General features: G+C 36.4%; 1 protein-coding gene across 7 annotated transcripts in view; it reads right to left on the reverse strand.

The window, feature by feature from the left end:
• Positions 1-27,185, reverse strand: part of MTUS1 (microtubule associated scaffold protein 1) — a 110,889-nt gene that overhangs the window by 50,591 nt on the left and 33,113 nt on the right. For 4 of the 7 annotated variants that reach the window (XM_042812762.1, XM_042812761.1, XM_042812760.1 and 1 more), the window contains exons 3-7: positions 26,092-26,290; positions 15,877-16,059; positions 11,933-12,064; positions 9,269-9,373; positions 7,965-8,012 (exon numbers count right to left, since the gene is read on the reverse strand). In XM_042812762.1, coding sequence (XP_042668696.1) covers positions 7,965-8,012; positions 9,269-9,373; positions 11,933-12,064; positions 15,877-16,059; positions 26,092-26,290 — 667 coding nt within the window. The remainder of the gene's footprint in view (positions 1-7,964; positions 8,013-9,268; positions 9,374-11,932; positions 12,065-15,876; positions 16,060-26,091; positions 26,291-27,185) is intronic. The other 3 variants (XM_042812764.1, XM_042812766.1, XM_042812767.1) reach the window with 3 other exon arrangements.

Here is a 27,185-nt window from a genome sequence, read left to right on the forward strand (position 1 = left end):
TGTGTACTCACCATAGGCCACCTCTTCAAATATTAGATCACTATTGCAAAATCCTCCCTTGAAGACAACATCATAAGATTTTGACTTGGCTGACAGCCAGCTTTCCAATGCCATTCAAAACTCAATATACCTGGTTTTGCTCTCCTCTCTGAGCACCCACAGGAACGCTCTTCTGTCTTCCTCTCACCTATCATGACTCCCTAAGGGAAGGACTGCTCCATGAAGCAAACATGTCTCTATCCATTTGGATTTGATGCTATCTTTGCAAAGACAGAAACAGTCTAATCACATTCAAAAAGAAAAATCCACCTAAAAAAAAAACCCCCAAAACCTGAATTACCATCCCTCTCTATCTTTGCAACTGTGCCTGGGAAAAAACGTTCAAGAACTCCTCATCAGCCTGTAAAAACAAAATTAGTAGAAGTACCCCAGTAAAACCTTAACTACCTTCCTGGGAATAGGAGCTAAAACAAAGAATCTCTAGAGGGCAAACATGATGTAATGAACCAGTTTGAAGACAGAGGAAGGAATGAATCACGCGGCAAAATACGAGCAACTAAAAGCTCTATACAGACATGAAAGCTCCTGCACCAGACACCAAAGCATCTCTTACAGAGACACACAAGCAATACTTTCCTGGCTTTAGCTTGATAGAATTAGGCCATAAAGAAATAGATATACTGTAGGTGTTGTTTTTTCCCTTTTTTTTTTTTTTTTTTAAACAAAAAAAAAAAAAAAAAAAAAAGCCTTTTTAGGCTCTAGGAATCCTGTTAAATCCCACAACCTAAAATAAGACTGCTTTATGCAGTTGAATGACCTGACAGAACCAACAGAAAGCACTAGAAGGATGTCAGACTCATCTAGCATGCAACATTCAGAGAGCTCTGACAAGCAGCTTGTGAGAAGACTGCCCATCCCTATTTGAATACCTTCTATTAGAAATTTAACTCAAAAGGGTTCCTCCAATGCAGTGTTTGCATACCCGTCTTACTCTACTGCAAACTTTACTGTGGTGACTGCACATCTGTCAGTGTTGTTTTCTTAGGAAAATGGCTCCTCCAGATCAGTATTTGTGCTCCTACGACCATCTTGTGTCAACAGGGCACAGAGCCAGAGACCATGCTTCATGGGATCCAAGCACAGCAAAACAGGAACACACATTCTTTACATTTATACATAATATGAGGATCTGAGAGGTCTTCTACAACAGATAAAGGTCATGGAAAATAGCACCAGAAAATAGTTACATAAAATAGCAAGTGATACAGAGCACAGACAGAGGAGAAAACTGTCATTTTATTTACTAGCACTTCACTGATGTCTTTCCTTCGTGGGCAAAACAAAAGACTCTGTACCATTGCAATCACATAATTCACTCTAGGTTGCTAAATGCATTAATACCTAATGACACAACCAGATTGATGGTGAGGAGAGATCTATTTTAATCCTGGCAGATTTAGTGCATCTGCCATTCCCTGGGGAAAGCTAGCAATGTGACAAAAAAGCAGAGGACACTGGTATCCGCAGGCTCTAAATTCAACCTTGCAAGTCCAAGTCTCCAGTATCTGGACACATTTCTCTTGCCTCTGTTTCTTACTGCACCACTAAGAAAGCCTCTGAACGGGGTGAGTGTCTCATGGCAAACGAGTCTAAATCAGAGGCCAGACCTTTGCATCTGAGATGCCCAGATAGAAGACAAATGGCTCCATGTCACAAGACAGCACAGGCAGTGCTGAGCAGATGGATATTACTGGCATGCCTTAATTCAAGAATTGAGAGCTGAATGCTTATGCAAAGGGAGCAAAGAAGCAAAAGGCCACTAAGAGTGTAAAAGGGTAATGCATGACCTAGATTTTCCTTCTGGAAAGTTACCACTCCCTCACCAGTTCCATCTGACCATTTTGCTCCAGCCAGTGCTCCAGCTCAAAAAAAAACTCGTCTTCCTGCAGGTAACAATGCACACTGCCATGCTCCACAGCTTGTAGTTCCAGGACGTTAAGCTCAGAGCCTAACCTGAAGAAGAAAGCCAACCTCTTCCTGCCACAGAACAGGAACTGAAATAGTTAATAGTTTTCTTCTTGTACAAAACTTTTAACTATTATAAATTCAGCAGCTTTTCAAACAGAAGGCGATGCTGGAGTGAATTTCCAAGGAAACAGATACAGAAATTAGGCTAGTTTGCTTCTCTTTCGTGCAACAGTGGTGACATTTACATCATCCGCCTTCTTTCAGAAAACACAATGGCAACAAACATCACAAGAATAATTTCATTTTTAGCTTCCAACTTAACAAATCTGCACATTGTTTCCCATGTACAAGATGTCCCTTCTAAGATGGCATTTCTGTTAGACTTCTTCAGAGTCTGCGCTTCACTACTTCAAAGCAAAACTGCAACTAAGCTACAGTGAAAAATACCACTCCTACTAGAGCAACATTCCTTAAAATATGAAGTTTCAATGATCCACTCAGATGCGTCAGAAAAAAAAACAACCAGCTATTTCAGTACTAGAGACTTATGCTCATACCGAGGCTGTTCCTATTAAGTATTTCAACAACTGTGAGAAACCTGCATCTCTGTGTTCATGAAAGAGACACAATCATTCCCACAGCAGAAAGTAAGAAAATGTCTTCTTCATCAGGAGTTTGGAACATGGCTGTCCTAAGCTAGAGACCAATTTTCTCACAGAATTTTTAGAATTAAATAATAACAAACATAACTGAAATATCTAACTTTTAATTAAGAGAAAGGGTCCTTTCTAAAAGTGCTACCAGATGAAATAGTCTTATAGCATGGACACCATTTGGGTTATGCTACAATAATTAATAAATTAATAAAGTAAATAAATTAATTCTTATAGACGTAACTTAATTCTGCGCTTCTGTAGAGGTAAGAAAATGAACCTGTTGTTATTGTTGGTCCACATGCAACAGCTACAGTACTTAAACTATTTTGCTCTATGTTTATACAAACATTATTAGCTTGTAAGCATTCTAAGGCTAATCAAGTAATTCATATAGTCCTCATAGCTCACATGGATGGAAAACATTAAAAAAAAAAACAAACAAACAAAAAAAAACCACAGCAGTCTCTTTATTGCACCTATAAAGGCAACAAACAGTTCAATGCACAGCACTAATAACTCCATGAAGTTTAAACTTGATTTTTCTGTTATGTGTCAAGAGATAAAGAAGAAAAAGTCCTACAATTTCCAAGCTGTAAAATATTATCTGTGATCATTAAACACATACTAAATCTAGTAATGTTAACTGTTTCAACTCTATAGAGTTTATGAAATATTCTCAAGTGTTTCCCGAATTATTCTGAAGGTAATTTATTTCTCAAGCCCAGCAGGGTAGGCCATTAGGAGACACTGAAAGGAAAGCTGAATTGGTTCAAAAACAAGTTTTGCTTTCTACAAAAATACCAGACTACATAGACTCTTTTTTCTTAAATGGATACATGAAACAATTACTTACACTACTGACATTCAGTTTGTTACAAATCCTCAAAGAGAACTGCAATATTCTCTATCAAAGCTTTTGGGTTTTACTTTTAAAGCAATTTAAGACCATTGGAATTTTATTTTTTATATGAATGACATTTTTCTGAACTAAAGATTATTACACATTTAATAACCTTGCACTTGCAGAAACAGATATTCAAGAAAAATGAGATCTCAACAATCCTGAAAACATTTATATCATATAGCTGGGAAAGTGCATTGAAAGTGAGTACTAAGCTACAGCCAAAAATAAGTGCTCAAATCAAATAAAGTGAGACAAACTGTCCTCTGCATGTTTTGTTCACACCAGTTTTATGACCTATAATTAGAACTGTCATCAAAAGCACTGTTTTTCCTATCATGTTTTTAGCTCACTTGAGCTCCCCAATCTTGCCCTACGACCAGCTACAAACACTTCTGTTTGCAAACACATCAAGGTTTTTTGTAAGTACCCATGCAACTCTACTTGCACACTTTCTCTCACAAATTTTGAGTTTGTCTCCAAACAAACAAAACACAGAAACAAAAACAAAACAAAAACCCACATCATACTAAGAAAGCCCTTCAGATCTGAGAAGAAACAATGGAGAAACAGAGCTAATAAGCTGCTCGACCAGACATCCCACATCAGTGGGGTAATCTTCCATTACCACACTGAAAACTACTGATGGTAAATTAAATCAAAGCAGTCGCAGAAGACCTAAGCATGTGCCATTCATAATAGTACTCAATCAGCTCTCAGTTTAAATTTTTCTCATTTTTAAAAGAAAACTTACACATTTTTAAGAACGCTTATTCTCATATTTACAAATACATGTATCATGATGTAATCATGATGTATTTTAAGACATTCATGGTTTTTTTTTTGTTTTTTTGTTTTTTTTTGCTTTATTTGCTTTCGAGACACCAGAAGTGCAAATATTTTAAGGGTAACCTTTCTATCAAGGAATATCTAAGATAAAAAGAAATGATGCTTACTCCTGTTTCCTCTGGACTTAAACAGAGCATGAAAGAAACTGAATCTCTGAAAGTATTCTCCATAAACTTTGCTTTGAACTACAGTATTGTGTTAGCAAATGCATCCTATTCCACTTACGAGTTTCAGTGAAAAGCCAGCAGCAGCCCCCTGTATCAGCCTGTTCCAAGAGAGATCTTCATGAACTGTTAAAATCATACCAACACTACCATTCATTTTTGCAATTAGCCACCTGACTGAAGACACTTCCCCCCCAGTGTTATATTTCTCACAGATGATTTAATTAACACAAGCAGCCTTTTAAACTCTTGGGTTGTTAAGATGACAGAGCATCATCTTTCCTGATGCAGCGTGTACAACTACTGAATGAAGATTGTTTTTCATTGCTTCTCCAGCCTTGTTTAGTAACTGGTTCCAGTACACATGTGCTATCATAACAGAGGTAAGTATGACATAAATCACAATACTCTTATCTGATAATACTTAATGGTATTATCCAACAGTTGCCCTAGCTTTCTTGACAACACTGCTGTGCCATAAGCATAAATTATCCAGAGAATACCATATGTCCCTTTCAGAGTCACTGAACAGAAGGATAAAGGTTCTCAACACAGATTTGCATGCTTCATTCCTAAAATAATAGCTTTATTTTTGGAACTGCCAAAAAAGACGTTTACTTGCAAGAAGAAATAACTAGACCATTACTTTCTCTAAAATTCAGTCAAGAATGGAGATGAGATTTAAATATTCTCTTTCTATGTACATTCTAGTATATCGTCCAGGTATTAGAGGTAGATCACTGTTCCTACGGGGAGACCTGGAGAAACAAAGGAAAGAGCTCCAGCTGAAAGAATTTTAAAAGGCAGTCTTGTCATAATTACATTAAGATATTACATTTAGGATACAAGTACACTGCAGTCCAAAATTAGCAACTGAAGAAGTAATAAACCATTTTGCCCAAGAAGTTCATTTTTCCTTGGCAGTAAAGCCAGTGTTATAAAATAAGCCACAGAGCATGTAGAAATTTATTGGTCAACCAGAAGATCACTCATGAGAAACAGAGTTGATAAAAAGGACCCTTTTGTTTACAAAAAAAAAAGAAAAAAAAAGAACAGCAGCAAATCACTAGTCTCTCCAAGTCTACAGGCATGCTAGCAGCATGCTGCATCTTGTTTTTCAAGTGCATCCTGGCATTTTCTAACTTCTTTCAATGAATGGAAAATGAATAACAAGTACAATCTGAACAGAAATGATACTGTATAAATGCTTGCTATTTTTTCAGCCTTGAGAAAGTACTAACAGGAGCTTGACAATTAATGCATTGATAAGGTAATCATTATCCCCCCCCCCCCCCTTTAGAGTCCTGCTTTGTGACATTACAGGATTGACTCTTCAGGCAGAGCACATGAAATAGAGAAATAGAAATAGAAGTGAGGTTGAACTCAGTCATTGCATGAGGCTAAAAGCTGTAGAGTTAACTAACGAGTTAACCATGAAATAAGAGAACAAAAGCTTTAACTAAATACAATCACTAGAACAAGGCTGCATTGTAATATCAAGGCAACTAAAAGAAGCAAAAAAAGATGTTGGGCTCCATTCTACATGGTACCAGCTGGCATTACTTCAGTTCATTTCAAAAACAATCATTTGTCTCTTCTTAAAGTGTAAGACGTTGTACATTAATATCCAAACTGGCACACAATATTTTTATTGTGTAGTTAAAAACTATCTGCAGCTGTGAAGATGGAAAAAAAGTCTTGCTTCTCTATCAGAAAGCTTGTTTACATAAATAGAACATTACATTAATGCTCTATATAAGTTACAAAGCTATTAACTAGAATGTCTAACAAGTTAATCACCCAATTTTGGAAGCTGATTCAGTACAAGAAACAGGTTTTGTAAGACAAACACTAAAACGCAGCTACTCAAATGGCAAAAGTAAGATGCTAAAGAACATCTGTTGAAAAAACATCACTGCACATTATGGCTATTTTGGACTTTACAGTCACATTCTTAATGCACCAATATAATGCACCAATAATACTTCAAAGATATGTAGTCACATTCTCTATTAGCTTGGAAAAGTCGGATCACAACAAAAATTACACTAAACTTGCAAAAAGGGTGAGAGCACTAACTGTTTTTTTTGCATAGAAAATATAGAAAAAGTGCTGTGGCAGTTGTAAGAAAGAGTCATATTTACATTTCTAATCCAGAGACAACACAGCTTCTCCCTTATCACAAGTTACCTCAACCTAAATTAGCAAAATACTCCTCCTAGCAGTATCACCTTCTGCATTTCTATGTATAAAGGACCACATACATAAGCAATGTTTAGATATTGCATTGTCAAGCAGTATCTAAATGTTACTTCAGGCAAATATCATGTAGAGTAACAAACAGACTAAGCACTTTGTCTTGTTATATGAGCAAAGAACTGACTTGTAATAATGAGAGATCTCAAGCAAAGCACTGGGTCACGATTGCTAGTCAGACACTTGACATGCAAAAAGGTAAGAGACAAAACAATAGACTCACATGCATGCATTAATCAAAAACATACTACCACAGTATCCAAGTACCCAGGTCAGAATGGTTTCACTCAGCAGTTCCAGATTCAAATTCATAATACCTGATTAGTTACAGCACCTCTTTGAGAAAGACATCTGCTACTCACTCAGAGGACACAGGGCCTCCCAGTGAACCTCACTATCTTTCAAAAAGTGGTTTTCAGTAATTTAAGCAGCTTTTAATTCAGAGTAACTCACTGATGCTCAGGAAACTAATTTTGACTGCATATTCTCTTGAAAAAGACCTAGAAATTTTTGTGAATAGAAATCGGAAGGCCTCTCTCTCTCCTGGCAGAAAGAAACTAGCACCAGGTGCCCTGCATAACCACTGAAAACAAATACAAGATGAAGTCCTTGAACTCCACCAGATCTTGAAACACCATCTGCCACTTAATCAGTTGCCACTCCTCCCTTGCCATCCAAGCAGACACATGCACTAACAAGTTTGGATAATTTCATCTTCAAGTGTAGTCTGCACTGACAGCTGAGACCAACAGGGTAGCTACCATGAACCTTCCAGAAAAACCTGTTATTCTGCATGACTATTTATGTTACAGCCACAACACATGACTTTTAATCATTACTTACCTCAGCGTGGCTAAACAACAAAATCTACATCTGAGTTTCATTACCACAATTTTTTCCCTCCTGTTGTTAGTGTTAAACCTTCTTATGCTTCACTGGAAACAGAGAATGACAGAACAGACTGCACATTCTAAAAATTGGGTAATTAGAAGACATTAAACAGACAAAACAAGACTTCATCTACTATCAGTTGAAATCAGAATCTGTGATGGTTCACAGAATTTGTTGCAAAACTATTCTTCCAAGAAAAGAAATAATATACTAACATAATGTGTAAAACAAAATTAAGTTCCACTTCAGAGTATGTAAAAATACTTTCAGAGAACTCACCAGAACCAGAAGTCAATAAACTTTGATGTCTGTTTTTTCCAGAAGTACCTATGATGTTCAGAATAGAAAGCAGAATTATGCTTCAAGTCAGAAAAAGAGAGTTGCACTTTTGAATCTCTTTCTATATAACTTCCTCATGATCTAGATAGTTTTAGTTTCATCCTTGTGATGACTGATTGCATGTTTGACAGAAAGATTTGATATGATAAAAAGTTAAATTATTTGGAAAATGAATTCCTATCATGTCAAACTTAGATTATCACACTTCACATAAGCCAGATAGCACTGTTTATTTATCTTATTATCTTAAACGAAAGAACAAAATGAACAGATAATGCAATAAAAAAGGCAACAATAAGTAACTACGCATACTAATCCTATCTTATCAATTAAAGCATCATAATTTTTTTTCCAGCTATATACTCCAGTTAGTTTATTTACATAAAGCAGGTACAAAATGTGCTATCTAATCAAGTGAAATATAAACAAAAACAGTGAGAAGGTTAATCTACCATTACTGTATTGTTTTAGTGTTACGTGAAAAATGAACTAAGAACCTGATTATTTTGAAGGATATCAATTTAGGGAAAACATATTTTGCTAGGTTTAAGCACAAAAGTCACAAGCAGAAGTTTACAGAAGGTCTTTTCATAACACCTATCACATTCAGCTTTCTTCTTCCCTATAGTAGGCACATCAATATCATTTGTATCACAACTGTACTTGCTTCCCTCAACCTGAATCCTGCAAGAGAGTCTTTGCACCCAAGTGAAATTTTTTCATTAATTAATTCATCTAAGGAGTCAGATATATATTCTTTGATTCAATCTGATTAAAAAAATGACTAATTCCAATTAAATACTGAAGATATATCTTCAGCAAATATCTGATACTGAAATGCAAAGTTAAGTACATACTACTTTAAATAGTCACAGCTGATGAGCAAGATCTCACAAGAATATTGCTGAAATTAAACAGAGAAATTTGGGAATGCCAGTTTGAGTTTTATCTTTTAACTACATGATCTTATAAGCAGGCTACAGAACATAATTCAACTTGATGTTACCAAGTGCTTCAAGTCCGCACAGGATACAAGTTCAAAGCAGGCAGTGTACTTGAAGTAGGGTGACTTTTAGCTCCATATAAACAAACATACACAGAACATCTTGTAGAGCCAAAATCCAATACCATGAACTATGCATTGAAAGAATGGACTGACCATCTCAAATGCTCTAATTGTTATAGAGCATAGCTCTTTCTCAAGATGGATAGATACAAGAATGTAATTGAAAATATAACTTTACCCAATAACTGACTGCCTCTAGCCTCACTGACTTTCCTTGCTGAGTGCAATGGCCCAGATGATTTTGGTGTGCATTGGTTCAAGGAAGCACACCTGGCCTTGGCTCCTAGAAGAAGAGACTTAAATCAGGTTTAAAAGTACAGCTATATCAGCAAATAAAGACATGTCTGACATCACATATTTACAGTACCAGATGCGTAAGTCTACTCAAATAAATATAAGAAGAGGCATTTTCTAGAAAATTTAAGGCTACATTTAAACTCAGCTTTGTTTTTACCAGAACTCACTACTAAAGCAATAAAATATAATTTTAATAAAGCTTATTAGGAGAAGAAAAGATAAGGAAAAACATCACCTCAACACTAAGACAGTAGTACTAAAGTCACTTAAGCAGTGGCAAACAAAACAGCTACACGAAAGTTGGCTGAAAGGGACCTCCAGAGGCCAACTGATCAGCATCCCACCAGAGCAGAGCCACCACCAAGATGAACTTAACTGGCCGTGACTGGCTGAGTCCTGAAAACTTCCAAGAATGGAAATCCTACGGCTCTAGTGGACAATGTGGTCCTGTACCACTTTTCCTCATAATTCTTCCCAAAATGTTAGGTCTCCCACTCCTGTGAGACTATTGCCCACTATCGCTACATTATCTGCTACTACTGAGTTTAGTGTCATCATCTTTGTTCAAGTAATTGCAGATTGTTACAATACCTCCCCTTACTCTTCCTTTCACCTGACCAAGCAAGCTTCACTCCCTCAACCTCTCATCGCAAGTGATGTGCTCCAAACACTGTCTTCCCCAGTCTGCTGTTTCCAAATAACCTTCTTGAAATAAGCAGGCCCCATAGCAGAGCAGCCCAGGTGGAGCTTCACAAATACCAAGGGGAGAGAACACCAACTTCTGGCCTTAACGCTCCTGGAGGTGCTGAAGGCACACTTTCAGCACCCAAATCACTGAAGCTGTTGAACAACGAATAACTGCACTGCATATCTTGGGCTTGACAAAAAAAGCATCAACTTGTCAGGCAGTCATACAATTTTTGTTTGTTTCAGTGATTTACAGTTTCTGGCAATATCTGCCTCTTACCACTGTTTACTATTTTAAAGCATGTCATTATAGCATGACATTTGGCAGGCTTAAAACTTAAGCCTAAAGCAGAAGCATTGTATTTAATTAGGTTTATCCAATTACAATAACCAGTTCACCACAAAGATGGTCAGAAGCAAGCTGATTATAACTAGGATTTACAGGACAGAGAGCACAAGCTTATTTATCTGCTCCCATTATGCCTTTAATTTTGGTCTGAGAATGAGTTGTCAGCTGCTGTTTGTGGCTTGAGTGGAAAAGCACTGATGGTTTATAGAGAAGTCCTGGCTCAAACAGGAACAGGAACCAAAACGCTAATATAAAGTCAGAAACTGCATTTAACTAAATTTCCTTTATCACCAAGGGATGAAGCACAATTATCTATCTCCATCAAAAACAAAGCAGACCTCCACTTCCTCTTAGTCATCTAGGAAAATATCAAGAAAAAGAAGCATGGAGAGGTAAGCTGTTAGCTCAACTCTTTCCTTTGAATGATAAGACAATGCCATTAATTCAAGAAGAGGCTTCATCCAGTAACATCTCATTCAAAGAGCCACACCCATTCTGTAAGGTCCTTTTCATTCTGATAGGAGCAAATGTAATTTCAAGTCTGCATGAGGAAAAGCACAACCATATCCAGAGGATAAATTCAAAGTAGATCTACCCTACCGATCAGAAGCTGCAGAGTCTGAGCCTGAGCTTTGTGACAAAAAAGAAAGACACTAGAGTAATGTAAAACTTGAATAATGACACCCACAACATAATGCATTTGTCCCAGTGCCATGCACAGCCTTACTGCTCTTGTAGAATCACAGAATCATAGAATCACCGAGGTTGGAAAAGACCTAAAAGATCACCCAGTCCAACCGTTCACCTATTACCAATAGCTCCCACTAAACCATGTCCCTCAACACAACATCCAGCCTTTCCTTGAACACCCCAGGGTCGGTGACTCCACCACCTCTCTAGGCACTCCATTCCAGTGCCTGACCACCCTTTCTGAAAAGTAATACTTCCTCATGTCCAGCCTGAATCTCCCCTGCCGTAGCTTGAAGCCATTCCCTCTGGTCCTATTACTAATGACACGAGAGAAGAGGCCGACCCCCAGCTCACTACAACCTCCCTTCAGGAAGTTACAGAGAGCAATGAGGTCTCCCCTGAGCCTCCTCTTCTCCAGGCTGAACATTCCCAACTCCTTCAGCCTCTCCTCATATGGCCTGTGTTCCAGACCCCTCACCAGCTTTGTTGCCCTCCTTTGAACACGTTCCAGGGCCTCAATATCTTTCTTGCAGTGAGGGGCCCAAAACTGAACACAGTACTCAAGGTGCGGCCTCACTAGTGCTGAGTACAGGAAGTTCACATCACAGTGCAGACTGCCTCCTCATTTGCCTGAAATAACCAATCAATAACAATTCAAAGAATGTTTTAGCTTTCTTATGAAATCTTATTGATGTGATTCTACTTCCTTGCAGTGCACTACTGCTAAATATTCATTGCTTCACGTGGCAGCCAGGTGCAAAAGGTAAGGCACTGCAACAGTGGTAGCTTTAGTTTCACTGTAGCTACAGATTAAGGTACCTTTTGGAGTTGCTTTCAATGAGAGTAATCTAGGTCTTGGTATTGCTTTCAAAGAAACAGATCCAGAAGTTCCATTCTGGCAGGCTTTTGAAGGCCATTCTCCATTCTTGATGATGACTGTGGCACTTGTAGCTACAAGAGAGAACAATAGAATTTGGTCAAGAAAGTAGCTAGCTTGGAGAAAATTAAATCCTAAAGTAAACCCATTTCCTTATTCAAGTTAGAAGAAATAAAAATTGGAATAAAAATATTATGAACTTTTTTGTTATTTTCTGTACAGACTGATTAACTGTAACAGATTATGTAAAAAAAAAAAATCAGATTTCCAACAAAGCAGTTGTTGCACAAGATGTTTATCTCCATTTCAGTGGGTCTCGAGAGAGATTCGGTTTAGTGCCACAACAGAAAGTTTTAGCTGAAGAAAGATAATTGAAATGTGGGGAGAGACAATGTCTTGTTTTAGTTTTGCACCAAAAAATATGAAAAGATTTCTGAAGTAAATACTGATTGAAAATACTTTGGCTCAGATAGCAAAAAGTTATGGTGATAGTCAGCATTCTGACACATTAAGAGTAAGAAGTTGACATCACACTTACCAGAGCATAAGCAAAAACTAAATTACTCTGGAATAGGTCCATGCTGGTTTGTTTGTTTGTTTGTTTGTTTTTTTCTTCAACTACTCATTAGGGAAAACAGGGGAAAGAGATTAACAAAAGGAGACATATCAAGTTTTCCTCAGATTAGTGTTTTATGAGGCTGATTTTAAGGTAGCAAGAAGTACACATCAACTACTATTCATCAAAAGATCAAATGCAGCCTTAAGATTATTTTCATGTCAATTTAAATACACTAGCATCATTCATCCAAAAGTTCTCTTTCAGAAAAATGCTTCTTGACCAGGAATCAGTACAACAACATTTACAACAGAAAGGGACAGAACTCCTTTTTCTTTCCCTTTTAGGTACATGTGACAAAAGTTTTCTATTTTTTTTTGTTTTTAAAATAAAGGAGATAGATTTCCTCTGAAAGTACAAAAACTAAACATCTGCAACAGAAATTTATACATGAGAAACAATTTGCAGAATACATCAACACTGCAGTTGGTAGAATTTGAGCTGTCCAACAGCAGATGACTTAAGTTAACTTGTTCTAATGAAGTATGAGCTCTGAAGCAGTCCATTTTTTTCTGGGAGCAACTAGATTAAGAACTTTAGCTCAAAGTTCACTGCAGGCAGCTACTGTCTGCCCATAAACTGCTGTGCTACTTTCCAACAATTCACAAGCACACCATGGAAGCAACACTATGGGGATAAGAGAACTCCTGGTGCAGGATCAGTAAGACAGACTTGCCTTTTTCTATGAGTAGATACTGCAGTCTTGATGAGCTACCACCAAGTTTTAAAACAGTCCCATCAAACCTAAGAGCTAAATGTTTCTACACAACTTGATAAGTGCTGTTTTTTCAGTCAAGTATCGACCATATAGAAATGTATCTCAAGGTAAATTGCTAGAACAAACTTTTAACCGACAAAACACAACTTCTTTATATGCAATTATTTTAATGCAAGTCAAGTTTCTTACTCTTAATCTGAGAGTTTGAATATTTCAGTATGTTCAATCCAACTATTTTCAGCTCATTACTGAAATTGTGGAAGTTTGTTAAAAATTCATGTTTTTGATACTCAATCTGACATATATGCAAAGTATGTATTTAATATCAATAGCATTTCAAATTTCATCATTTCCAAATTTCTCAGCAAGAATCCCTCCAGAGAAAAGAATTATAACAATCAAATGATCATTATACAGAAGAGAAATGCTGATGAAATGATCAGTCCAACAATATCTCATAACAAAGGGCTGAGCTGACACAGCAGGAGGGACACTTTGTTTTGTAAGTTTTTTTCCCCCGCTAACAAGATGAACTGCTTAAACAAAACAAGCAAAATGACTTTGTAAATTTAATGCAATTGAGAGGACAACAGTAGTTCATTACAGATTTCCTGACATTCACAGCACAAGACTATATTCCTGATTTTGTCAAGACACACAAATCTAATAAAAGCACTTAAATAAAGACTTTTTCCTGACATTACTGCATGGAAAACTAACTGAAAGACAAGGAGAAAAAAGGAAGGAGAAAAGCACTGAACATAAAAAAGAGGAAAAAAGTAAACTTACTTTTTCTCTACAATTTGAAGTCATATATTACACTATATTAATGTATCATCATATATAACCCAAATCCATTATACACAAAAACAGATTATAAGACTGAAATAATTCTTATGAAGTTCAGCAATTTAACCAATGAAAATCACCTCATTGAAAAATCAGCAAATCAAAACATTTCATACATTCACCATAATCAAGTTACGAGCTTTAAAAAAAGAAATAAAAAGAAATACAACCTACTTCTTTTCCCAGTAAACGAGGTTAACAAAGGAATAATACAAAAGCTGTAAGATCCCACTATCAGCAGTGTCAATAAGGTAATATCACAGTGGCTTCCCAAATCAGTTGGTGGTGTTAGTGTAGAATTGATGAAAATATCAGGAGAAAAATTAGTTTCTGTGCAACTGCGGAGTCCTCCTGGTATAGTCATTTAAAAAGGATTGAAGTCAAAGCCAGACTGCAGCCATGTTCAACCTCTCATTTTCCTCTTGCTTGCTCTTTGTGAATCGGAGTGGAAAAAACTGTAAGCTTTGAGGCAGTGGACAAAACAGATTAAAGCAGCTAGCAAATCATTCTAAATAAGGAGTCCTCATTTGGATACTTAATCTGCATACATTTCTTTGTTATGAAGCAATGACCCTCTCCTTTGTTATACGTGGATTAAAAGGAAGAGAGGACAAAGCTGCTTGGGAATTCCTGATACAGTTCTAAAACTGAACAGCAAAAGTCAACATGGCTGTCAGGGCAACAGAACCAGCCTGATTACAGAGAAGCACGCAGTGCATATTTTATTACGCATACTCTTATTCCTTTGAGGAATATGCTAGTTTTTCATTTTTAATGAAGACACTACAGGAAATAAAAAAAGAACAAGAGAAAATTTAGCTATTACATATGCATGCATGCATGCATATATATAAAGCAAAGTTGTATGTTAAAACATAGTTGTTTGTTGTTGGTTTTTTTTGTTTTGCTTTTTTTTTTTCCAGTCCATTGAAGGCAGATTTCAAAAGAAGGCTGCCACAAAGCAAATGCCTTTGCCTGGTCTCGCAGATGAAATAAACAATGCAATTGTAGCAGCACATTTGAATGTACTCATTTGGATATGTACAGCTGGAGATACTGATACATCTGACAGAGTTAGCCGAGTGTTAATTTCTTCACATTTTTACCCCTACAGCTACCACAACAACTAGTTCAAATTCTGGGAAGAGCTTCAAATTTAAGTTAATTCTGCTGTTTTTCTCCTCAGTTTTGACCAGGATGGACTTGCTTCGGGCCATGCAGCAGTGCTTACAGTTATAATAGAAATGATAAATGACATTCAATGTTGCACCTGCTAAAAGCATTTTTGCCTGTCTGCTCATGATCTCATCTTCACATTTTGTCCTATAACACTAAAAGCTGACATGATCTAGTTCAACACAAGTGTTTACCGTAAGAAAAAAAACAAACATGCTATTTCAAATATTATGGCAAGAAATTCAGTGTTCACGCTTATTTCTTTTTAAGCTTATCAATTTGTACTCAAGTACACCCATTGTTTTCATCATGTTTCTTGACAAAAGAGGAGCTATACTGAAATTTCTGTTCACCAATCAAAATCCAAAGCTTGAAGTTCCTTCACATGGTATGTTTGCAGAAGGAAAGTCTTTAGCTAAGAGGCAAAGAGTAAGACCTAAAACTAATAAGATGAGAATTCATGCAGGATTCCTTTTAAGGGGACTCTTCTAAACAGATGTTACCAGATATCAGTTTAAATTACTTACAATTACTACTGAAAAGACTCCTCTCACTCTGAGTGCTGCTGAGTGATGAGATACTAGGTGTTCTCTCCAGCACTGATCTTTTGACAGGCACTTTGGATTTGGAGAGTACTTTGTCAGAGCTAGCCCGGGAAGCTGGAGAATTTTTCACAGCAGCATACTTCTCTCTTGGTGAAGATCCTAGACCTGTCAAATCACACAGGGAAGGGTGAAGGGAGGTGGAAAGTGAAAAGAACAAAATTAGAGAAAAACTTAAACACTTCTTCTACATGTATGCCTACAAACAGAAATATTTACACACATTAGAAATATCCATATAAAGGCAATTATCTCATATTTACATGATAAATAAAATAAACATATTTAGTTGTTAAGCTCCTCCCTTGACACAAATGCTGTAAATACAGCAAAACAGTTCTGAGTACCCAAAAATCCTCATTTTACCTTCATAGTGACCTGAGACTTAAGTCAAGAGCTGGTCTTTATAAGATTGGCTTTCAAGGCAGACATTTGCATGCACATAAAAGCTTACTACTCGCATTCCACTACCTCTGTGTATTATGGTAAGCTGTGCTGGCAATCCCATGAAAATATTACCCTTACCTCAACCTAAGACAGATTCTTTTGTTTCTTCCTACCCCCAAACACATACTGTTGTTTTTGTTGTTTTTTTTCTTTTTTTTTTTCTTTTTTTTTTTTTCCACCCTGTTTCATGGAATACTGTATAGATAGATAACCTGCTTTCGAGGACAAAAAACACAAAAGTATCAAACTGTGCTCATTTCACATAAACATACCTTAAAACTGACCAGTTCTACAAAACTAAACAGTACATCTTGGAACCAAGTTCAGTGGTCAACTAGTGCAAACATTTTTGCATTAACTACTGCCCTAATTCGAGCTCACTGAATATAAATGCCCAATAGCTAGGTTAACCAAGTTATTTAGAAATGGGAAGTGTGCCATCTTCAGACAGGAGCTTCCTCTCATACTGCTAAAAATGTGGTTGCTTTATTAGTTAAGAACACTTCAGATTAGTTAATTAACTTTCAGTTTATTCCTCAAAAGTGTGCATCTAGACCAAAAATACAATAGTCTAGGAAAAGTTACGTATACACAGACTTGTCTTGCACATACTGAGCTGACTAATAATCAGCTCTGAAATAAAATTTAGATGTCAAGATCTTTCTTTATATAGGTCTCCAAATAATGATGGAAAAGACTTCATTATTTTTGTAGGGAAATCAAAACAAATAGAGAGAAGTAAGATAGACTTAGGTATTTTCAAGTACACATATTATCTTAATTCTTGACTTTATTGCCTTTTTAAAGTCTCATAGACCAAGTTTATCTTGCTCAAAAATAGATGAATTTTACTTTGATCAGTTTTTCTATTTTGAATATAATAACCCTTCCTTTTATTCTTGCCAACAGTTATATTTCTATCATGCTGAAGCTATGCAAGAGAGAGTTGAAATATGAGAAAAACAGGTAATAATTCCACTTTATTCAACATCAGTTTTGCATCGGAATCCCCCTTCCTGAATACCAATGATAAGAAACCAACAATTTGCACAAGTCCAAGAAAGCATGACATGAAGGAATTACATGAAGATTTAGGCAACAGAAACGTTTGCATTTCAACAGTAGGTGGTGCAAGAGGATTAAATAACATGCCTAAAATCCTCTATCAAGTACACAAAAATCTGGAGAGTGTGAGTAAAGGAAGATAGATCCACGCTACTTCCTGCAGTTTCAATCAGTTCAGTAATAATACAGAAACTCTGCCTACAATATATATTAAAGATGCACTCAGATGTGATTTGATACCAGTCACTGAGTATGACACATAAGCTTCCCTTAGTCATTAAACTTGCTTAAATGTCAGACCTCCTTTAAGATCTGCACTTTTACTGCTCTACTATGCAGCACTGTGATACTACATATATGGTTTTTAATCCAGCCTAGTATTAAATCAGACACAAAATTATGAGCCATATTCTGGAATTCCTTTTATTTTATTGCAATGGACATCTGGATACATCCAATTCATCAAAGAGCATCCAACCTATTTTGTGCTATGAGAACACCGTGAACCATAAGCTGAGCCACATTCACAGAATTCACTTCAAACAGGCACTGTAGGCAAAAACCTCTAAACTCACTTGTCTGATAAAACAGATAAATGAATAATCAGCACTGATTCTGGATTTCGCAGAACAAATCTGTTCTAAACTAACTTTCTAAAACTTTGCATGTAAACAAGCTTATTTCATTAATGGATCAACATACCAGAAAACTAATTAATCCCTGCCAGTCAAAAATTCCTTTTCTAAACGGCCTCTCAGCAAAACAAGTAAAAATTAAACTACACAACCAATACCCCCTAATCACTACATATTCTAAAACAAAACAAAAGGCTGCTGTACAAAAACTGCAGGTTAAGTTTGTATGACTTCATATGTTAAAGTTTACATTTCAAAAGGCAGATTTTGGAACAAATATTGCTGATAAGGTACATTCTGTTGTTTGCTATTGTGCCAGATTTCAAGTTCACCCACTTCAAAAGATACAGGAAAGAAATCCTGCTTCATTCGGTCATTTTCACTCAAGAGGGATGGAGGCAAGTATGTGAAAATACACATATGTAATTTCCAGCCAGCTTGGTTTCTTCACTGAAACTGGAATGAAGCAGATCAGTAAAACAGCAGTGGAGAGGAAAAAAAAAAAAAAAAAAAAAAAAAAAAAAGCTCTTTCAGTGGGCTCTAGTACATCAAGTTTCAGAGCAATCAAGTTTCAGAGCAGAGTAAAACAGATAATTTTTGATTTTTACTTAGTTCTGCTGCTTGGTGCTTTCCCTCTAAGGCTTCCGTTAAAATAATTACAATATACGAATAACATTTTTCAAGAGCCCTTCTTGAAGAATTTTAGTCATAACAAGATCATTAAGCAGTAACTCTTGGTGTTATTTCAAGAAATAACAATGATTCTACAAAGTACTTTGAAAAGTACCATTCCCTAACCAGAATTAAAAGAAAAGGTTTTGAAGATGGAGATGGGAATATATGGTATACAAACAAAAGTACTGAAAACGTGCAAACAAGCACGATTTTTAGTGATCTATTATTATAACGACAACAAGCAATAGCATCAAAGTAGCTGGCTTTCATCAGTTATTTGATCTAGTCATTGAAGTAGAAATATCACATTCCTCTACAGTGAAGTAAAAAGCTGGCAGTTCTTCAGAAAAAAAAAAAAATCTATACGCAACAACAGTGTTACAGCAAGGATGTTAAAGTATCTCTAGTATTGGTATCTATCTATCTATCTATCTATAGTACCTAGTAATGCACTGTGTTATTGCTAACTGTTGACACAACCAACTCTTTTTATTCTCTCAACCATTTTGCAATTTCAGTACTGTTTACCATCCAGCTATCTGCCTCAATGTTATGTTTTGCTTTTGTAAACTGAACTGGAACAGACCCATGAATAACCACATCTTTATGGCTGCCTGGTTATGTCCTACAACCAAAGGCAAACCCAGTCTTCATACAGCAGCCCATTTTATGCCATCTTCCAGGTGCAACTGCTACAGTGGTAAGACTTGCCCATTCCAACACTGCCAGAAGACTGTTATACACTGTTTGCGTCCTATTTTAAATAAGAAGTCCCAACTAGTAGCTTTAACATCGCTATGAGAAGGTTTCATCTATTTAGTCCTAGTGGGCAAAGGGAAGAGTCGCAATAACATAACATGAAGAAAGCTGAGGCAAAAGAAAATCACCGACTACACCCAATTACATTTGTCACCATTTTCTATCTCCCTGGATCACATGCCCCTTTCATGTTGCACGCTAAGAATTTGTTGATAGTTCACACTTTTAATATCCATGTTATCACTACATACTTTTTCTTTATTATGTAGAAATTATATACTCCATGCTTTGCATGAAAAGGAACCTCACTGCAGCAAAATATAAATACTGGGTTTTTTTGTTTTTTTTTTTTGTTTTTTTTTTTTTTTTTTTTTTTTTTGTTTTGTTTTGTTTTTTTGTTTTTTGTTTTTTTTTTTTTCTCAAGGATTTCTGTTTCTCTCCTCCTGTACCCCACCCAAAGAGAATTCAGAACTAACCAGTAAAGGTGAAAAATTATCTGAAGAGCCTCAGCATGTCCTTGCAAGTAAATGACTAGGTACAAAGAAATTCCCCTGCAGGGAACTGGTGGGCACATCACTCCTAAAGGAGAATATACTTCTAGCTACATACACATTTCTGACAGCATTCACATGTGAACTAGTAGTATCAGTCTATTCAAGTATGACCGTGCTTCTTGCTTCAAGTACACCTAACTGAAATCCCAAAAGCTAGTAACAAGTTATGTGTAAAAAGTCTGGAACTTCTAGGGAAACTGAAGTTGCTAGAGATGGCACTGATGGCATCAGAAAGATGCTGGAAGTTAACAGATACATAACACATTCAACATCGTACTGGAAATACTGTAGTCTTTGGAATAAATACCATTTAAGTTTACACTCAAACCTGGCCACCACCACCACCTCCTCTGACTCCAAAAAACTCAAAAAGGCAGCTTCAAGAATATCAAGTCAGAGATAAATCTATCAACTTGCTTCTAAGTTATTCACTGTAAAAGATTCCATGTTACTTTACAGTCAAAATAACTTGCAGCTTCTACTCATTTCTCATAACCCATTTGACTTATAAAATTTTGTTTTTTAAATGCTGAACCATACATGCATAATGCTTACAAAACATTAATAACTATTGCATAAGAATGCTCCTTGTTAAGGAAATTAAACAAAAGAAAATAGGCACAAAAATGATAGCAAGATTTTCTGTTAGTGTATGCAGCCAAGACTAAAAGCAAATTCAGTGTGTCTAATCCATATTCGATCATTTTATGGCTCTTTTCTGCTTCAAAATGTAATTCAACCCTTCTGTACCTGAATGACGGCATCTCTATCTCACTAATAAACAACATTTCTCTTGAAGAGCTCCTTCCCCAGATACAGCTTATAGAAAAGCAAGTTCAAAGAAAAGGAACAAATAGAACAGCACAGAGGAGTCACCTGCTCAGTTGGGCAAAATCACAAGGCAAGTCATGCCATTTATGAACCTACTTGAGGCAAACGAGTTTCTTTCTATGGACATCTGGCAGCAGTGTTCTTTCAGTACGGAGCATTCGGAGCATTCTCCAAGTTCCCCTTTGTTTGCAGGTTCTGTCTGGATAACACTGAGGACAGACTGAAGCTCGGTGTCATGCCATGGACACATCTACCCTCACAGAAACCCATGTATTAATTTCCTCCTTCCCACACTTCCAAAGAGAGATATGAGAGTTTTAAGTTCATTTAACACAGACTTTAATTAGTCTAATGAAGCACTGCACATGTATTAAAGAGAGAAGGAACCAATTATAATGGACTCATGAGTGTAAGGACAAATGATGACCTTGAACCAGTTATTCTATGAAGAACCTGCTCTGAAGATCCATAAAAGAGGCTGGATTTTCAGGGGGAGACAGGGGAAAGCACATAAAAATAGTGGCTGAAATTAAATTTTAAACCTTATTTGCAGACTGGTGCATTTCATGAGAAAGTATATGGATATCTTTACAGGTTAACTCCCCAGTCCAGCTTTTTGATAAAGACCCAGGAGTCCCAGGCCAGAGAATCTGGAAGTTGTGTTTGCTTTTTGAAATATTTTGTTTCCTCTTGGCAGCACATGAATACAACTTTGGAGAGTCAGATGGTAGATAGGAGGAATGATAAAAGCTGGAAAGTGATTTGCAGTTACTATGTTTGGTTGATCTTCTGGTTCAGTGTCAGCACAAAAACTTAAGACTGTGGGAATGCTTACTGAAACGAAGTTGTTTTGGTTCTGCTTCAGTAGTTTTGTGAAAGGCTATATACTTGATAATTCTGGACTTTTTGGTATATACATGTTTCCAAGCTGCATGAAAATCCACTGAAACCATTTGGTTTCAATTTTCTATCTGCAAAGTGTTTCTCTGTGAAATAAATAGCTACAACACTCAATAATGAACAGTCTTAATCTGCTTTAACTTCAGAAGCTTCCCTGAATAACACTTTTAAGTGCAAGATTGGGGGGAAAAAAAAGGGAAAAAAAAAAAAAAAAAAAAAGAAGGAATTTAGTAATTATGAACAAACAAAATCAGTATTTCAAAATATCACTGAAATCTTTTGTAGCTTAATGCAAGTTACGTGTATTTGCTATAGAATAGGAACAATTATTCCCACAACCCAGTTCAGCCAGTTGCAGCACATCAGAGAAGTCCTTCAGGATGATCAACAAAAAAGGGTTCATTTATCCAAGATTCTCAAGGAAAATAGAATTCAAACAGCTGAACTTCCCTTAATCCAAGCTTTCACTACTCTACTTAAATGCCATGAAAATATTAGCAAGAGAGGAAGAGGGAATACCACTTGCTTGAATTCACACAGGTGAATCAAGATCAAGATAATAAATCAGATGGTAGTGACATGAATCATGGAAAAAATAAAAAAAGGTACCTAAAACATCAGAAGTAACTGTCAGATGAACTGCACTTTAGAAACATAGGCAAAAGACATTTTCATTCTGAAAATGATTTCACATAGCTTTCATTAATTTCTGGAAGTCTTTAACAGTAAGCAGTAGAAAAATACTTTAAAGTCTTCAAATAGTGCCTATTATGTGTCAGATATGACACAGCTCCTATCGCTAAGAAATCAACAACAACATGAAGTTTCATACAACAACAACAAAAAAAGATTAAACCATAACTTTCAGCTAAAGCAGAAGCATAGGTAAAGTAGTAGCATATTGGAAATTTTAAGTGCATTTAAAGCTCTGCTCCTCTACGAACTTACTGGTAGTTTGTAGTCAGCAGTACAAGGAAAAAAATGCAGTGGTAGGCATTTATCTTTTATATCTAAAATAAATCTATTGTATTCCTATTTTATACTTTTCAAAGCCAAAACAATTTCTTGATGTTCAGACTGTCATAGTGCTTCACATGCATTTTCTGATGCAGCTGACAGCAGAAGAATTTGGAGCAACATTCCATAGAATCAAAGCTTCTTGGCTTCTTCAGTTCCCCTCACATCTCCCTTCAAGTCAAAATAAGGCCTGAGCCTTTCCAAACCATACTAGCTCAACTATTAGCAAGACATTACCATGCCAGTGTGTTTATCTATATCCAATTAGAAGGCTGCACATATTAGCTGGGATTAAAAACAATAGTTGCTTTCATTTCTGGCCTGATACAAAATCCTGAACTAAGGCTCCAGAATTACACACACCTTCCAGTAAGGATCAGGTGACTCAAACACATTACTCTGTCTTAAATTCTGATAGGTATTTTTATTAATAGAAAAAGAGGCATGCTGCTCATCTGTCATCCAGTATCACGCAAGTCTTCATGTTCCACTGTGAAAAAGTTATCTACAGGGAATTACGATTTTTGTCCAAGAACAAGCATGAGATTACAAGTCATTCTCTCTCACAGAGAAAAGGAGGTCTCTAGCTTGCATCTGTGACTCAAATTTCTAGATTTGCAAGTCACCACTGTTGCAGAAATGGAATTTCTAAATTTCTCAAATCACCTTTGCACACTGAATCAAGTTGGACTCAGCTCTTAAAAAAGAAACAATCAATTTCTAATTCATAAAAACTCCAAAATCCAGCCAAGATGAGCTAACACTGGTGAATAGTAGTACGCTTTGGGGGGGGAAAAAAAAAAGGGAAAACATTATTTCTAGTTTAATGAGCTCTTCAAATAACCTCAAAGTACATAAAGCTTAAAATATGAGTTTTCTTCTCCTTTTGTAAACTCTCTCTGCTGTCTTTTATTTGGATAATGATCAAGGAATTTCCTTAGAACACATGCTTCTTATTGATGTACCGTGCTACAACCAAAATGTCAGTTTTATTTAGAAGAGAAAAAACAAAACAAAACACAAAAAACACCAAGATTTCAACTCCTGCAAAGTTGTGATCTAATTGGCATCTCACACTGGGCATTTTTTCTTTTATTTCTTGGGTGCAGGGGAGTTTTCTGTTTACCTATCAAAATGACAGTGATACAATCTATTGCTCATGAGTTCTTTATTACTCTGAGAACATGCATGTAAATACATTTTGAACAGGCGGACTGCTTGTCTCCCCCAGCACACAAGTGATGACATAGCTAGACCATCATGTTTCTCTTGCGTTCCTGTCTTATTACCCAAATATACCCAAAAACTGGTTAAGAGTTAGTTCAACCAGGTTGTTAGGATTCGGACAGTTAAGACTCATCTTGACAAGTACCAGACAAAGTCTGAATTCAGTGCTGACACAGTTATGGGCAATGTGGGCTGGATTATACGACCTCCAGAAGTCCTTTCCATCCTGGATTTAGCTAGCCTGCCTATATCGCAGAGAAATCCTAACAGGAAACAATGACAGCTACTGAACAAGAAAGATACTTATCTGTGCTGCTGGAACCACAGTGAGGTACATGTTTAATAATTAATTGTTCGAATTACTTAAACTGAAAGAAATCATTCCCTACGCTAAGCTTCAGCTACAATAATGGGGAATTCACAAGCTGCCTCTTGGCCACAGTAAATGTATGTACAATTTTATCTCAAGAACTTTAAAAACAGATGTGGTAAACATCTGTGGACAGGGCTGCACCTGAAAGGTGTGGCCTGATAAAACAACGAGGCCTTTATAGTAAAACCAAGCAACTCCCACTTCTCCTTATTCTTATTTCCCCCCACCAGTGCTCCCATCATCCGATTCACAACAATACTGTGTTTATCAGGGAGCAAGGGAACACATTTAAGAATTTCCTTGGCAAGAGATAGAGCAAGTCAACCTGATGAAGTTTAATGTATCAAATCTACTTTGTAGCATAAGCAAAACAAAGGGTGAGATGTACTATGAACTGTGGGCATTGGTAAGGGGACAGGACAAGGCATTAAAGAAAATTCTCCCCAGCAGTAGCATTGAAGCTCTTGTCTCATCCAATCATAATGCAAAGGTTTTCAGTGTTGTGGTGCTGCTTTATGCTTTCATCTTAAGCAGCCAGTTACCAACACAAAAAATTCAGAAGGTGCTCTGACTTCTGCGGTTCTAAAATACAAGTTAAAGAGAGACAGCTAAAGAAATTTGTAGGGAAAAGGAATTTCATTCCAACAGCAAACTACTGTCCCTCCATTAAAAAAAAATAAAACAGATGTGTTTTCAGAATTAGAAGTTGTATCTATAACCAGCCATGCTTTCATGTATTTCTGTAATAGCTTCATAAAGCTAAATCAGAGAACAGAATAACTGTCTTTGAGAGATTCATCCCATAAAGAACAATACATACAGATCCTAATCACAATTCACCACTTTTATATAATTAAGTGAAGTATTTTGGACTGTTGTATAACTTTGGATTGGGTGGGTAAAAAAAAAAAAAAAAAGACCATTTTACTGCATGTCCCGGAGTAAGCACACCTTTTAAGCTACAGTGTAGTCACTGTTTTGTAGCGCAGTCATTTATAGCCAAGCTGCCTTCAAAGTTAGATATACTTCCATATTTAGTTTTTTAAAAAGCACAACTTACAAGAGTATTTCTGAATCTACCATACAACTACAGAATGTAGTTTGCACACACCAGAACAGCAGCCTAGAATCTACTTTTGGGATCCTTTTCTTTCCCTCTCAGTATAAGTCATTCTGAGTTTAATTAGCAGCTGAAGCAGCAGTCTCTAATTTTGTTTTATCCTTCCTAGAAACTGTAGAGCTATATCAAAATTAGGTTGAGAAAATATGGTACATACTGAACTGAGGGCCCACTCCCTTTGGAGTACTATATAGATGCTTATTATAAATGCTTTGTACTAGAGCTCTGCATTTTCTCCTTTTCAGTTACACATCTTTTGAACAATTTCAGTTTTACTTCCACAAAGGTCTTTTATATAACCAAACTATAAATAATGTTTAGATACCATTTTCCCTCATAACCACCTTCCTTACAAGATGAGATTTAAATATGATTAGATAAAATCCACTTTTTTAAGACCTGTAATTCTGATTAATTCACATTTAGTATCAAAAATACAACTCTGTACCATCAAATAAGTTCTGTCTGAAAGTATATTAAATGCGGTATCTTAACTTAAACTCTATGTGGTAGCATCCCAATCAAAATTCATCTTACCAGAGCTTGACGATAGAACAGTTCCTCTCTGAGAAGGTGCTTTGATTGTGCAAGTGTTTTTATTTTCACTTCCCCTCCTCAAGGGAAACACAGATGGCACCATTTTAACCTTGGACACTGATGCATTTCGTAGAGCGACTGGGCTTTTCTTTGGTGTATTTTTCTCTTGTGCATTCTCACCTTTCACAGAAGGCATCTGCTTTAAAACAGATGATAAAAAAGCAATAGATCATGACTGTCAGAAGCTGAGGAGTACCCTTCCTGGCATCTGTAATGAAACACTGACCATACAGGTAAGTGACACATTTAGCTGTTTGCTGTCACAGGGTCCACCAGAGATGCAGTCAGTCATACCACCTGCAGTTCACAGCTTCAAAACCTTCTCTTAAATTGCTTTTGGCAACACAAAACTAGAAGTTTAAAAACAGTCACTAATAATGACAGAGATTACTTTATGTAAGAGTTCCTTCTTTCCTTGTCCCTCCACGCTTCAATTTGAGCTGTTTAAATACGACTGTGCCCAAACAAGATTACTTTTTTAAAAAATCTTTAAACCAAGCAGCTAGCTACGTTAATGAACTAAGTTGTTGCTTATCATGTCTACCCAAAACGTAACAGCCACTGTCATAGTTTTCCCTGCACAGGTCTTAAACTGTGGCAGAGAAACAAGTAAACTTTCCCACATTGAGGAATTTAAGAATGTACCTGAGACAGATTTAAAATAACGAGTTCATAGGTAGCGCTTTATCTTATATACAGAACTCTTGTTCTAGCTCATATTTGCACTTGTTCATGACTATTCATGCTGAAAAACCATGCTTACAGATGTCAGCCTATGAGCACATACAGATGTCCTTGTAGTTTTTTTGTGATTCAATGCAATAAGTAATAATTTGGACATATTATGCACTTTCCACTTTTGATTACAATCCCCATTTTCAGAAATTAATCCGCACCTTACAGAAGAAAATGTACAAAGTTCAATCTAGCTGATTACTGAGCATTTTAGATTATTTGCTCTATGGAGTTACTGAGTCTCAGCAGAATAACTAGCATTGCAAAAGCTTCCATCTCTGAACTGGTTGAATTGAAAG

Source organism: Centrocercus urophasianus, unplaced genomic scaffold (assembly GCF_019232065.1).
Source record: "Centrocercus urophasianus isolate 14NV4802_14NV808 unplaced genomic scaffold, USGS_Curo_1.0 seq_13, whole genome shotgun sequence".
In the NCBI taxonomy this organism is placed as follows: Eukaryota; Metazoa; Chordata; class Aves; order Galliformes; family Phasianidae; genus Centrocercus; species Centrocercus urophasianus.